The sequence below is a fragment of the Ochlerotatus camptorhynchus genome, unplaced genomic scaffold (assembly GCF_037179485.1).
Source record: "Ochlerotatus camptorhynchus isolate MF236.1 unplaced genomic scaffold, CSIRO-AGI_Acam_v1.1 ptg000338l, whole genome shotgun sequence".
Taxonomy (NCBI): domain Eukaryota; kingdom Metazoa; phylum Arthropoda; class Insecta; order Diptera; family Culicidae; genus Ochlerotatus; species Ochlerotatus camptorhynchus.
This window is the reverse complement of record NW_027040826.1, coordinates 34,834-50,338: the sequence shown is the minus strand read 5'-3', so window position 1 is coordinate 50,338 and position 15,505 is coordinate 34,834. Positions and strand designations below refer to the sequence as shown.

Genomic DNA, 15,505 nt, shown 5'->3' with positions numbered 1-15,505 from the left:
CTTCGTGTTTAAAGATCTGGCCCAAAAACTGAATGATAAAAGAAGTGTTAAGCACATTTTGAAGATCGATTATCTTCTGAAAGAATTCTAGTAAAATATTTGACATAAAATCAATTGTTAATTTTTATTGTTATTATTTTTTTATTTTATATTGAACCTGAAAACTGCAAACTTCAGTGGCGCAGCCAAGGAACCTGTTGGCAAGGTTGCAAAGACTCATTTCAGCTAAAACAATGTTTTTCTAAATTATGAAATAATTAGATGCCATGATCAAATTTTGAATTGGTAGGATACAAGAAGAGGTTGCAAAGAATGTGTTTGACATATTAAACCTGTTTATTTCACTTCATGAGAGTCACAATCAGCGATTTTTCACAAACTCACTCACTCACTCACTCACTCACTCAGCGATCAGCAAATCGCTGATTGTGACTCATAGAAAGCAAAATTTACAGGTTTTATGTTTCCACCGCATACTTTGTAACCTCTTCTTGTAAGTTACAAGTAAAACATGCCATCATACCATCTTTTGGTTTTATTATTCCGAAAAACATTATTTTAGCTGAAATGAGTCTTTGCAACCTTGCCTGTTGGGAGTTATTTTCACTGACATTTTTAGTTTTAATAGTTGCGTTATCGTGAAACTTACTGCGCCAGCGAAAAATATACATTTTAATCCAAGAACTTCATGCGGACAGTAGCGAGTAGTTGAGAAGGACCAGCGTGCATAGCTGATGCGTATCGCGAAAGATTAACTCCACCAGGCAATGATTCTTTGGCAGTAGCTTTTGCTACTGGGTGCTTTCTGTTGTAAGGGATCGTCGCATTTCCAAGTCGACCATCAACACGAATGATTTGTTTGTCCGCTCGTATGAATGGATTTAGTACACGCAGAGGAGATCGCTTGGTGATTTGCACATCTTGGGATAGGTACCAAAACTCTTCCGAGAAGGATACAAGTTTTATATGACGAATAACTTGCCTTACAGTGAATCTTAGCTTTGCTACTGATAGTGGACCTGACATGTGTGTCTGATTTTATGGCGTGCGTTTACAATTAGCGATGAAACGATTACAGATTCCAAAAACTCTCAAAACCTTGTAAAATGACTCGTAGCCTTCAAACGGTGCCTCAAACCAACAATCTTGATGCAAGATGACGTGGGAGACTACTGCTAATTCGAACAGGATGGCTTCTCCAAGACGTTGATGATTTTGGTCAGTTTTGGCTAAATTTCCGCAGCCAATCTGGAGCCTGCCACCACAATTGATACGTGACAAGATACTCGCCCAAGCAACACACATCCATCATAATAAGTTGCTGCAACTTGATTATGACTGAAATAAGTCACATAAAAGTAACCCCAACTACTCAGTGACAAGTGTGCTGATAGGGTGGGGTCCAAGCCGCGTGAAATGTGGTCAGCTGGGCTATCATGTGTTGAGACATAATTCTAGGAAGCACCTTGAGAAGTTGTTACCTTTCGACGACCCGGTTGGCTACGAAGGTCTTCCATGACGATGGTTCATCTGCAAGCCAGTGTAGTACGCTCGTGAAATCTGATCAGAAAAAGGAGGGCAATTGACTTCGATGTTGTCAAGAACATTCTTCTGAAGGTTATCCAATATCATATTCAAGGCGAGTGAGTGATGGACGTCATTTTTTCACAAGGAGCTACACGAGATTTTACAGCCATCAACTGAACCGATACTAACCTTGAAGCTTCTGGAGATGTGAAAAATTCTTGATGAAACATATACATATGATCGCACAAGAGCGGGACCCCAAGTTGTATTGATGATTGTTGTGAAAATTACGGAGACGAAGAGAGCTTTTCCTTCTAATTCCGTTACAGTTGTTTATCCAAGTAACAATTTGGGTTTTATGAGGGTACTGTAGACCATAATTTAGACTTGTAGAGTGCTTTAAACCTCACTAAAACCTGCAATGTTACTTGGGTATCTTTTGACAGATACGCATATTTCGTCTATTACTTGGTGTTGAGTGCTTGGCACTGATGAAGTCTGCAAGTAGTAGACGAAATACGCGTATCTGACAAAAAATAAGCAATTATGACGGAATCAAAAGGAAATAAATCAGCACACACAAAAAACGCTTCATATATGCTTACATTATAGATCGAGTCAAGTTATGAGACCTTTCATGAAATGTTTCAAATATTTCCAAAAGAAACACAAATTTCTTCGCATGGATGTTGACATCACCAGTATTATTCAGAATTGTGTTATGTGCAGCACGCTAAAAGCTAAATTCACTCCATTGAAAATGAACTACAGCATTCCCTCCATATATGCAGTCACCCACCGCTATTTCGCGGCTGTCCTACAACTAATTGAGACTAATTTCTGGTTGAAGGAACACCAAAAAATAGCGGTGAGTTTACGGTAACACCCACCGCTTATATCGAGGGAATGCTGTAAAACTTTTTCTGATGGAGTTTTTCTTTTCAATTTTTGGTTGAACAGGCACAACAACTTAGCAGTGGAAATATTGGTGATTTGAAAATACAAGTTTCCCTTCCATCACTTGTCATTTTCATTTCATCTATACCGTATGCGCAGTTGAATCGAAGGGAATTGGTATCGCTGTTGGTAATTTTTGTGTAAAACTTTTTTAATCATCTGATCGTTTGCTGGCCACTGTTGAGTATGATTTTCTATTTTATTTGAAGGCCTCCTGGTATTTTAATATCATTCCTGTGCAGAAAGAGTCTCAAAGTGATGCATTTGAAATCTGAAAAAAAGGTATTAGCTCAAAATTATAGCATTGCAAGATGTAACCTGTCTTAACGTTTAATCATGTGACCAACTTTCTAACAATATCAATCTTTTTCTTCCACAGATAACACTTCTGATACTTGTCGCACTGCCGCTGCTGGTTCTTTCAATACCAATCGATTCTGCAGATAATGCATCCACCGAGGACATTGATCGATCTGATGTCACGCGAGCCAAACGTTCCGGTTTCAGTCTCGTTTCCGGTCTTAAAAACGTACGTATAATTGCATTTCTCACATCACGAATTTACAATCACTCCACCTACAATCCATCGACAGTGCACCTCTGAAAAATCACCATTCGCACCTTTCAGACACTTCTATCGGGAATAGGACGAGCGTCGGCCTCGCTAGCAGCTAGCAGCGCCGGGACGGCATCTTCTAGCATAGCAATGCACTCGTCGAGCGGGGGCTCTAGTGGAGGACACTCGTACGAAAAGCCTCACTCGTATGATAAGCCTCACTCGTACGAAAAACCTCACTCGTACGAAAAGCCTCACGTAAGTTGCACATTTCATAACACCATCCCTAGAACCTACACCTATTCTACATTGCACAGCTGGCATCAATATCACGTACGACCGTATTGCAATCCTAGTGATAAGCTAAATTAAGCTTTAAAGTTCGGTGGAGCTGTAATGGCTTAATCATTATCACGACGTGATAAGTCACTCTTCATGCACTACCTCGCTATCCATTTCTTATAATCAGATTTCTTAATTCGAGGGGAAAAGAATCATCAATCTTGAGATGGCATGGCTAAGGATACCAAAATCAGAACTAAATGGTAATTGGAGCTACACTGATGGCATAACGATGAAACGGGTTAGTTTTTTTTTTTCTGTATCGTAATCTGAGGGCAAATTGTTCACCGGGGTGGAATTTATCATTTTGGGTTGCGTTTTTAGTTGTCACGTAGAAAATTTCGGTGATGAATATCATGTGAAATATTGATAGCATTATTTCATCATGAGGCTCCAATAATTGCTTTAACAAGTTTCACATAACAAAATTGTTAATTTTACTGCGTAAATGTCAATGTTATTTAAGTGGCGTTCAATACAATTCAATATAAGCATTCAAACAAATAGTCATAGGGTTGGAACGAATGTTGTCACAAACTTAAAAATGGCATTTTTCATTAAACTAAGTTTCAGTTATTTGAAATAATTTGAAAATTTTGGGTAACAACTTTTCAACGATAAGGAATCAATGGTTTGCTGTGAAATTTACAGTTTTACAGTTTTTACAGTTTTTATCTTAAAGAAATTGTCTACATTTGGGTGCCACTATGCATCTTAAGAACGTTTTTTGTTTTTGTAATTTCTTCTGAAAATACATTTCGCACATGGATTTAAGCAAATGATTAGGATTAAGGGAACCAAAATTCAATATAAATCAAAATATTTTTCTTTTTTAAGTTCAATTAGTATACAATACAGAAAAAAAATCGTGTAGTGGCAAGCGTGATTACCTCTCACCCCAGCAGGCATGGGTTCAATCCCAGTCGGTGCCGCCGGGATGTTCTGAGGCATAACATCTCTGGTCACGCCTTCCTTCGGAAGGGAAGTAAAGCCGTTGGTTCCCGGTTCATGAGTTGATGGGTCGATAGGTAGGGTCCAGGTGTGGGAGCTGCCTTCCTGTCGTCGGTAGCATTGGTGCTCAGCACGGAAAACAAGATCGACGGAAAACAAATCAAGGAAAAAAAACAATACAGAAAAATATTCAGATAAGCATCCAATTGACCAAATCCGAATTGCCGGGCTTTTCGTTTAACTCCTTCCATCAGATTATGTACAGCCACCTTGTTCGCCGCAGAACTTCAGGTTGCCATAAACTACTTCTCGCTTCCAACAGTTTGTAGGGTCTTCTTCAGACGATGATCCAATATTTTTTCGATTGGGCGGAACTCTGGCGTGTTGGGAGGGTTCTTGTCCTCGGGAACCTTATGCACGTTGTTGGCGGCATACCACTCCATGTCCTTTTTTCCGTAATGGCAGGATGTAAAATCCGGCCAAAACAGCACCGAACAATCGTGTCGATCGCGCCCGAACACAGGTCAAGAAAGGAAGGGGTAGGAATGTGTTGACGTTACACTCGCTTTGATGGAAGCCGAGAACATCTCTGCACTTCCATGAGGAATTACTGGTATATTGGGTAATACGGTTGGGTTTGCAGCAGGGTTCGTTTTCGTAAACGATAAGCTGAATTGACGAATCTTGAATGTGGATGGGCTGCTCAGTAATCAAAAAAGGTTGCTCTAAGGTCACCGAGCCCCTCATATCACATTATACCTTTACTCAAGTTTTTATATCCATTCAAACCCGGCACCGACGACAACGAAAAGTTTTACAAAATACACGATAAACAAGCGATCTTACCATACATTTTTAATATGAAAGGACCTGGGACCGCGATTTTCTGCTAAGTAAGCAAGCCACTGCATCCGAAAATATTTCAAATTCTAAAACTAAAAGCTACGAAAGAGTACTTAGGCCTTCATTAAGTTCCACTTTCACGCGACGTTCAATGTTTCAATTTGCTCTTTACGCATGGTTGAGGCAATCATAACAAGCTATGACCGACGTGACGATTGTTTAAGCCCTGGTTAAACAAGCTATTCAAATGAAATAGAAGATACGTTCTCAGATTTCACTTGGTATGTAATGAGCAGCAGAAAAGCGGTTGACGGTTAATTTTAAATATACTTACGGTACTGCCTACGGCGACTACGACGGCGAATACGAAGGCGCCTACGACAACGACAACAGCGAATTTGTAACTTACCATTTGTCTAAGATATAACACCTTTGCCCGGCACCTCCACTTGAGCTTCATGTCAGCTATCTGTCACTGTTTGCAAACAATATCTAATACCAATTACCTTTGTTGTAATACTTCCTGCATTCCCATGGTCATCTGGTAGGAAGTTCGCGTCTAGTGCTTTCCCCAGAAACCGTTCACGGCCACCAACTACCTCCCGTCCAGTCTTGGGCGTATCCAGCGAGGCATCCTTCAGCTTTCACACAATCTTCGACACTAGTGAGAGACAAGCAGATGAGCACTTTTGCAAGCCGTAAACTCGCTGATTCACGGCAACGTCGGCCACCGAATAACCACCAAAACTCGCGGCGAACACATTATCAGCACTTTACCCAGCTAGTTTACCAACCGGACCGTGTTCAAACTCGCACACAAATGACAAAATTGTTTTATCAAAGTAAGTTCTTTGCGAGCAACGTTCCGAGCGCTGTGCGCATTTTACGGTCGCAATAATCATCCTTCCGATAGGAATATTCACAATGTGGTGAACAAATTCGAGGAAACTGGTTTGGTGAACGCTCACGTACGTGAACGGAACGCAAGGTCTGCCAAGAATATCGCTGCTGTAGGAGAACCCACGGCACAAGAACTGGGCCTCTCGCAGGCTTCAACTTGGCGAATTCTGCGTCGAGACGTGGGTCCGAACCCATACAAGATCCAATAGACCCAGGAGCTCACGCTTAACGATCATAGACAGCGCCGTGTGTTCGCTGATTTCTGGATGAACGGGTATGTGAACAAGTAGAATTGTCGAATTTGGGACAAGGTCAATCCACACGAGGTCCACCAAGTGGCAATGTATCCCCAGAAAGTCACCGTTTGGTGTGAATTTTGGACCGGAGACATTATCGGTCCGTAGTTCTTCGAAAACGACGCTGGCGAGGCCATTACCGTCAACGGAGAGCGCTACAGGTCGATGATTACCAACCGTCAATATCTTACACACAGTTTGTTTTATTAAACTTTAAAGATAGGGGAAATGTATGTAATGGGGCCTAAATGTCCCTAATTTCGGCCCATACATAAATTCAGCAATAGACTAAAATTTCATTAGCGACCAAAAATATCTATTAGTACCGTCCTAATGACGCGTTCATCTAGATAAAATTGATAAATACCAGACTTTTAGCGATGGGCCCAATCTTAGATCCATAGGCCAACATTAGAGCCATTTCCCCTAAGAAAAGCTTAATGGAAAATCCTTTAGAAGAACAATTGGAAGAAACACGGGAGTTGAGAGCATGACAGAAAGCATAAGTCGCCTCGCAGGAAAAGTAAGAAGAGCTCTCAAACAATGTTTCTCATAAATATTTGTTGTTGTAATTAAAAAATTATTTACTGTTGTTCGGCTATGTTGCATACTTGCATAGTTGCTATGATGCTCGTTCCACAGACAAACAGACGTAACTCTTCATTGTGTATCTTCGTTCATGCATTTAACGGTTGATTTGAATATGATCAGTTCCGCGAACTACTCGCCGCAGCGCTGGCATCGGATCACTTTGACGTTTCTATATATTCTATAGAAATTTTATGCAATATTGTTTTCGAGTTAGCGAGCAAGCTTGTTTTCCGCGAGAAGCCAGATAGATGTCGTTACTGAGGTGCTATGTTTTGAGATACTATGTTTTCAAGAACAAGTTTTTCAAAGAGTTACGTCTGTTTGTCTGTGCTCGTTCTATAGCTCCACGATTTTTTCAAAATGTTTTCTGCTGCGCTTCAAAAAGATATTTACGAATTACAACCAGCATTTGAACCTACCATGGCCACATGCTGATCCTTTGGAAATTTTCGGTACATCTGTAAAACTGATAAATTCATAAAACTCATTTCAAAGTTCCACAATATTTTCAAAACGTATTCTACTTTGGTTCAAAGATAATTAACGATGTACAATCAGTAATTTAGGCCTCCCATGGCCACTTGCTGGTCCTCCGGAAGATGCGGAAAATTTGTAAACATTAGCATTTCTAGAATCTCTATCTATAGCTCCGCGCTTTTCCATATGATTTCTGCTGTGCTTCAAAAGTTATTTACGAAGTGCAATCAGCTTTTAAGCCTTCTGTGGTGAAATGCTGGTACTCCGAAAGATCCGAGGTATAGATCATTAACGAATTACCGAATAATGGACCAAGATGACTTCTCTGTGCACCCGGATAGAATCACAAACGCATTCGATTTTACACCATGAGCATTCACGAATGATTTGTGTACCGATAGATTTTCGGAAGCTTTTGAACAGTCAACTTACATAGCTTCCACTTGTAGCCATTTTTCGATTATGTTTATGAACATGTTAACGCAGGACATGAGTTTCAAAAGAGTCGTACGTTTTTTCACGAAGCCGTGCTGAAACTCAGACATCACAGGCTGCACAATGTGCAGTGCACATCCAACCAGATACAATACTGAACAGATATGAATGTGTATCGGCTGGTTGTTTCAATGTTCAAATCATTGTTACTTGGTTTGTAAATTCGAGTGATTAACACAAGCTTTCAGAATTTGAGAAAGCACAGCGATTGATTTAAAAAAATAAATAAACGGGTCTGGTGAGCGGCGCTGCATAGATCTTGATAACAGCCTTTTCCTGTTGCTGTTCTTTTCTTCTCATGGAGTTTTGGGCTACGAAAGAAGCGTTTTCTGGCTTCTCGCTGTCGAACGGAGTATACGGAACTGCTTCTCTAATAATTTAACGCGTATTTCCGTAAAGTGCAGCTCACGGAAGCATTTGTTTTTGTTTTTTCGTGAATCATGCTGTTATCACAACGAGTGAAATCAAACTTAAGACGATAAGTGGCGTATTTTACTGGAGAACGAAATTATCGGACTCTTCTTACTTAATTAAATTCCTTCTAAAATGCATATTTCCAGTTCGGAAGATATGACCGACATTTTCGTGAGTAACGTGAGTGTGATCTGAAACACTCAATGTTTATTAATGTGATTTCATTGAGCACATGATTTCTAGCAGCTCTGTAGCAATAATACGAATGTTTAACTCGACGAACATCTCCTTTTTAACCTGAATAATGGATAAAATATAAACCATACCGTTAATGTGAAAAGCTGATTCATCGCCATCCAAGCGAAAAATCTAAAAAGAGAAACTTAAAACTCAGACAAACAAGCATATAAAAGTTGCTTTGCTGTCATAAAAGTTGGTTTATTCCCGTAGAGATAAACATTTCCCCCCATCTAAATACAGCAACATCCTTCCTAGACGTTTTATATTCCGTGACACTGACATTGAAATAATGTTTCAACCGTTTGATGACATTCACTTAAATCTACAGATTCAAGGTATATGGATTTTTTTATCTTTGCACTGCAATTATATATGTTCATAAAAGTGACACCATCACTTCAAATTTGAGATTGGAAAACAAACAATCTACCTTTTGAAATAGCCCAGTCTGATGCAATTATTTACAAACCATGGTAATAGTTGTTGCTCTACAAAAATAGTAACACAGTCATGATTTCGATATTTCCATTGCAGGACGACAACCACTTCGACGGATGGGGATTGAAAAAGTCAATCCTCAACACCCTGTTCCAGGCAGTGAAGGCCATCACCGGCGGCGTAACGGTGCTGAAGGGTCAACTCATCAAGGGATCGGGCTACGCGGTCAGCGGCGTTGGAAAAGTTATCGCTGCCGGTGGGGATGCCGTTTCGAACGTGGGCAAAAAGATAACAACATCTGCCCATCTGATACCGGCTTCCCATTCCGCTCATCCGTTCGCCAAATTGAGTAGCTCGCTATCGTCTGGCTCAGCCGGTTTGATCTCCGGGGCTTCCTCGTCCTCGTCGGGCTCGTCGTCATCGTCTGGACATCACACTGGACCATCAAGCGAAAGTAAGTGTTGCTATAGTACCTATCTCTGCATACAAGTACATACTGTGATTTCAAAGCGATTCAAATCAGCGTGCATAAGTCTACTAGGAGGGAGAGAACGGGTTATTTGCTGATTTGGTGTTGCAAAGTGCATTTCCGCGCTTGTCTTAATTGATTGGATTATTTAATCAGTTTGCTGCTCTATCGCAATATGCTTCGACTTCCGAAGAAATAGTATGGAATTGTTCTTATAGCATCAAATGATTTCATTCTAGGTTTCACAAGCTATGAAGCTCCCCACAGCTATGGTCATGACTCGAATAGCCATGTCAGTGCACCATCGAGTGCTGCATACATTCCACCAAAGCAATCATCGCACTATAAATCTCCACTGACTTCCTATGGAACTGAGGTTGAGTCGGATGGTAAGCATGACCTATGTATTTCAAATCGTTTACCTTTTACATGGTAATTTACAGTACAGTTGCGGTTAATCAAAATATTTTAAACATTTTATTCCTACTGCAGCCGTTTCCTTCGTATTTTGAACAATCTTCCAATAACTGCTCTTGTTTGATAAGAATTCCTCTTGATAAATGATGGTCTGCAATCCGTTGAAACTGACGAACGGAAAATAAACTAAAAAATGTGTTACAATTCTAATCGACGCATCTGATTTTGTAAACATTTAATTCAATCAACGATTTGTGGAAACTGCCAGCTCACTCACACAAACTAACAACATCAACTGGTAGGAGAAAGATTCCCGAACCTGCTGGTTTAAGAAAAATCGACGATTGAAGTGCACACTAAGAAATAACTACTTTTACACGAGACGTAATCTATATTGGACGTAAATCATGAAACGTAAACAAACATTTCATTCAAATTAGGTGTTCTCAAACCAACATATTTGGAACTCGACGAAGGGAACGTTTGATTGAATTGATTGTCTCGTTACTTTCAACTGATTTTTATGTCAAAAGGGCCGCTTACATGTTTCGGTCTCAAAGAACCGAAATTTACATTACTTTTTCGTAGTGCGTGCGTACCAGAAACGTTGATTTGAAAAGAGACGAAATAATTATGTATTTCAGTGGCCAGCCCATTGAAGTCTGCCGTATTTGTAGGGTTCACAATATTGGTTTCTGCTAGGCAGTCTGAAAAGGTTGAACGACATTAACGTGCCTTTAGCATAATTTTACACGTGTTCAGAAATTTACATGCTATCTTTTTCGAGTCATTTAAAATTACAAACCATCATCGTGTAATTTTCAACGACCGTGTAATTTTACTCCTATTAGTTTAGATTGTGAATTTTTGTAGATTTTTTTTACTTGGGTACTCATGATGGTCTGCTTTAGTTGGGATTACATTTTATTACCAGATCATCTCGGCTGACTTTGGAATTAATCTAAGCCAATATCACTCAAAATTAGAAGATCTTATATATACACACTTAGAAAATGGATGAAAATTTAGGTGCTCTGAGACTGACCTATACGAGCGTCAATTTTGACATAAAATTGAGTCATAATAGACGCGAAATTCAGCTCAATCCAAAGTACTTTCAAACTTTTCAGTCTCGGAGCACTTAATTTAAATGACATGTTTGTTTACGTCTTATACTTTATGTCAAAAATGGATTCCGTCACGTGTAAGATTAGGTATTTCTAATGGTGGTAAGCTCCAACCGGTATTATCCTCGGATTAAATCTCGATCAAGAATGTCCGGCTGGTTTGATGTCGACATCAGAGTTAATCAACATAACTCTGAGCAAACATTTTTCAGATCATACAAACAGGGACGGTATTAAAAGTTAATCCGAGTTGGAGCTTACCGCCATAAGTGTGTAGAACTAGTAGGGTAGATAGGGGCAATATGGTCCCCCTAAGAAAAACACATCATAACACATGAAAAACATTCATAAATGTATGATAGCTGTGATCATGCTCATGCTTTGGAATATGTTTGATAATATACAATGTTCAAAATATGGATAAAATATGATTGAGTCAATTAATTATTATGTTTGAAAAATTTCAGTTTTTGCTCCGATCAACAACCATACGGGGCAACATGAGCACCCTAGTAAAAGTTAACGATTTGACAGGTTTTCACTAGAAAATAACATTCAGGAATCATGTGAAATTGAAACATAAGTTCTTTTAGCAACAGTTACGTGTATTGCTCGCTGTAGAACCAGCGGATCAGTAAAATGTAATATAGTGAATGCAATGCTTGTTTTCTTGACTGCATATCTTATAATATCCTAGAGATTTTCAGCTAATGTTACATTTCCATTATTATCTTAGACATGTAATTGCATTTTGATACGGTTTTCATGGAGATGCATATTAAAAGCATTTTCAACAAGTTTGTAAAAAAAATAGATTGAGTTAATAGGTATTATGCCCAAACGAACGGTGGCCCATCTCGCCCCGTATGGTCTTCTTGGCCCCATCCCCCCTAATAAAGTTTGATCATATAAGAAGCATTCCACAATTAATGTCCACTATTAAGTAACCATAACAATTTCTGTAGAGAATCTTTTTATAACTATTATGTAAGTCAAGACAAGCGTAGAGCCCTATATTCAAGCTAGAAGCGTCTTCTATCAGTCTGAGCGGTCTGGACAGCATGACCAGCATAAAATACAGTAATCCGTTTTTGTCACCGTGGAAAACGAAAAAAAGAACAAACAACGAATTATCACGTATTTCCAACCAACCATTACTACTACCATCCATTTACTAGATTTTAGAATTGAAATAACGAAGATTGATTGATCATGAAACTAGAAATCAACCAATACTCACAATAAAAATGGCAGACTAATTTTTCTGCTTCCTAACAGGTACACTGAACACGTCCAGAAGGTTTACACGAAAGACGTGTAACTTTGTAAGTGATGCCGCATAGAATTACTTGCGCAGCGTAAAATTCGGATAGAATAAGTAGCATTTTACGCAAAGTCGTGTTATTTGCAATGATTAGTGAGAAATACTTCATGTGCGCACTATATTGCATAAAATTACGCAAGAAATTAAATTACGCGAGACTTTTTGCTGTTACACACTTAGAAAAAATCATGTAAATTTAGATGCTCTGAGAGTGACATATACGAGCGTGCGAAATATAGCTCAATCAAACGTACTTTTCGTCGAGCAACGAACTTTTGAGTCTTGGCGCACTTAATATTACATGACACGTTTGATTACGTCTCATCTTTTATGGCAAAGATGAATTCTGTCACTTGTTAAATTAGTTGTTTCTAAGTCTGTAGTTTTTGAATTACGCTTACGTTAAAATTTATTATTTTTTGCTTTTTTTAAGATCTTAAAGAGCTAGTCAAAACATCACGTCAGTTCCATAAACTTCCGGAAATTTTGTCATTTTATATGAAGATCAGATAAGGTCCCGATAGTTCCATTAACTTTGAGAAAATTTCTGGAACTTTACATTAACTTAAAAAAAACTTCAGAAAACTTCAGGAAAGTGCATAGATTTTTTCCGGAAAATTGAGGTACCTATAGGGAAGTTTCGAAAACTTAAGGAAAATTTTGCTAACATTAGGCCATTCTATTGACTTTAAAAATCCATAAATTTTCAGATGTTCCAAGAAAATAGTCCAGTAGTTTTCAAAAAAGTTTTGAGTCCCATTTATGATAGTACCTTAATATGAGGAAAAAAATCCAAGAACCTTCAAGAAGTTTAGAGAACTTCATGGAACTTCCAAAAACTTCAGGGTGGTTCCATGAATTTCAAGAACGTTCAGAATTGTGAAGGAGTTCCAAGATCGTTTAGGATAGGTTCCGATACATTCGGGCATTTCCGTAGGTTTTAGGAAAATTTCTAGAAAAATAATAAACGATTCTCCGTAAGATTCGATGGAGGATAAAAAAAAAATGATTTGAATTACCGATAATCGAGTTCGACCTGTACTTTACCTTAACATTTTTACGACTAAAATCAATGTTATGCATAAAGTATAAACCAGGCTTGTTGGAGCCTTATTCGCGAGTTTGAAATGAGCCGAGCGTAGCATTTTTCTGAGGAATAGAATGCCTACTGCCAAATCATTCCACTGAGCTTCAGAGCTTGTGAGCGAAGGGCGATAAAATGAGAGTGATGTTTGCTGTCATTCATGTCCATGTTTTCTATCACACGCTCTTACTCTCACTCTGGGTGAACTCTGAGCTTCTTGCGTCGAACAAAAACGTCATCCGGAGTCTCGAAAAGCGCACCTCACGTCAACTCAACCTCTCGCTGAAGTTCAGTCTCCCTCTCTCTCTCGAGGAGTTTTTGTTTACTTCTTCCATATTCCTGCCGCTGACTGGCTAAACTCACAGGACAAAAGTGTTTTAAAAGCTCCAGTGAGTTTGAGGAGTTTCAGCAAGCCTGGTATAAACAACAGATCGAAAGGACAAAATATTATAGGAAAAAATGTTAAAGGTCCTCCCAAACTGGCGCGTTTTTTACGCCGCAGTAGAGGTAGCGAATAAATTGCGTTAACCGCGGTGGCGAAATTCGCGTGGGTATCCACACCGGAGCGGCACTTTTTTCGAAGCGTCGTCGTAGCGATCGTGAGCAATGGATTCGTCGTCGGATGAAGAAGAGGCGCTTTTGCTAGTTTCTTTACAAGCAGAGGAAAATGCGTAGGCTTTGTGTTGTAGCTTGTGAACTAACGCATCGGTACAAACGTATTACTGATTTGTGCATGTTTTCTGCTCGATAGAACGGAAATGGACAATTACGACGAAGTAGTGCTCTACCCTATCTTCAGATAAATTTGCAGAACTTCAGGAAAATTCGTAGATCATCAAAAACTTTGCATAATTTCAAAGAAGTTTACAGAACTTCAGAAATGTTGATAGAACATCAGAGAAATTTGCAACACATAAGGGAAGCTCGCAAAACTTCAGGAAAGTTCGTAGATCATCAAAGAAATTGAAGTTGAAGCAGTAAATTAAATTTACAAGTTCAGACATCTTTGAAAATAATAGTTTCGAACCAATTATATTAAGGTTTCCGTTTTTGTCATTTTTATCTCCTGAAAATCACTTTTGTTACAAAAATCGAGCTTCTTCGGCGGTAAAATCACTGCAGACAGCGAATCGGAAGCGAACGCAAAAGAAACGCTGCCAAAACGCTGCCAAAACGCTCGAACAGCGTGAATTTACCGCGTTGGTTTGAGTGCTTCCGTAAGCCGCCATGCATTTAAAACGCGGCGAATTTTCCACCACTAATAATTCGCTGCCGCTGCGTTAAAAACGCACTAATTTGGCCAGTTTGAGGACCTTAAAAGAAAAAAAGTTAAATGAGACCGCATGCCAAAAGATGATGTAAATATATAGAAAACGATTGTTCATCACTTGAAACCAATTCTCAAAAGTAAAATATTATATTATACTATTTTCCAAAGCTGCTCGTGCTTTGAAATTTATTTTTAAGGTGATTTTATAACCATATTGAGTTTAATAATAAAACCCTGAATTTTTCAACTTACGCATTTTTACTATGTTATTTAAATTCTGAAAAAAATGTGCAAGTTAGCGTTCAGAAATACGAAGTAAGACAATTTTTTGAATTATATAGCACATGTGTTTTGATTGGCTCTCCTGAAAGGCCAATGCGTATTTGGACGCTTAAAATAGCTACCAGTGATAATTCATGTTCACGATATAAAGTAGGCACTTCTCCCGGAAGCACCAGGGTCATGCCCAGATGTGGCCAGCTTGATCCTGGTCACTTAGTACAACCACCATCGACTTGTTCTTGAATTCTGACTGATTTGAAGTGTCGCATGATGAGTTTTTAACTAAGCTAGAAACTGATTACTTCCTCGGGGGTACCCAGAACGTAACCAGATGTAATCAATGAGATCCAGTAAGAGTGCCACTGTTCTTATCTTCGAACTTTTTTTTTTTTTTTTTATTGTCACTTTAACGCTCTTGGGTTATTCGTGACTTGTCCGGGGGTGAGATTTGAACTCGTGACTTAGGCGTGAGAGGTATGGATATTAACCACTACACCGGGGTCGC

General features: G+C 39.1%; 1 protein-coding gene across 3 annotated transcripts in view; it reads left to right on the top strand.

The window, feature by feature from the left end:
* Positions 1-15,505, top strand: part of LOC135708881 (protein lozenge) — a 96,759-nt gene that overhangs the window by 68,088 nt on the left and 13,166 nt on the right. For all 3 annotated transcript variants that reach the window (XM_065231053.1, XM_065231052.1, XM_065231051.1), the window contains exons 2-5: positions 2,864-3,013; positions 3,113-3,298; positions 9,124-9,481; positions 9,736-9,885. In XM_065231053.1, coding sequence (XP_065087125.1) covers positions 2,864-3,013; positions 3,113-3,298; positions 9,124-9,481; positions 9,736-9,885 — 844 coding nt within the window. The remainder of the gene's footprint in view (positions 1-2,863; positions 3,014-3,112; positions 3,299-9,123; positions 9,482-9,735; positions 9,886-15,505) is intronic.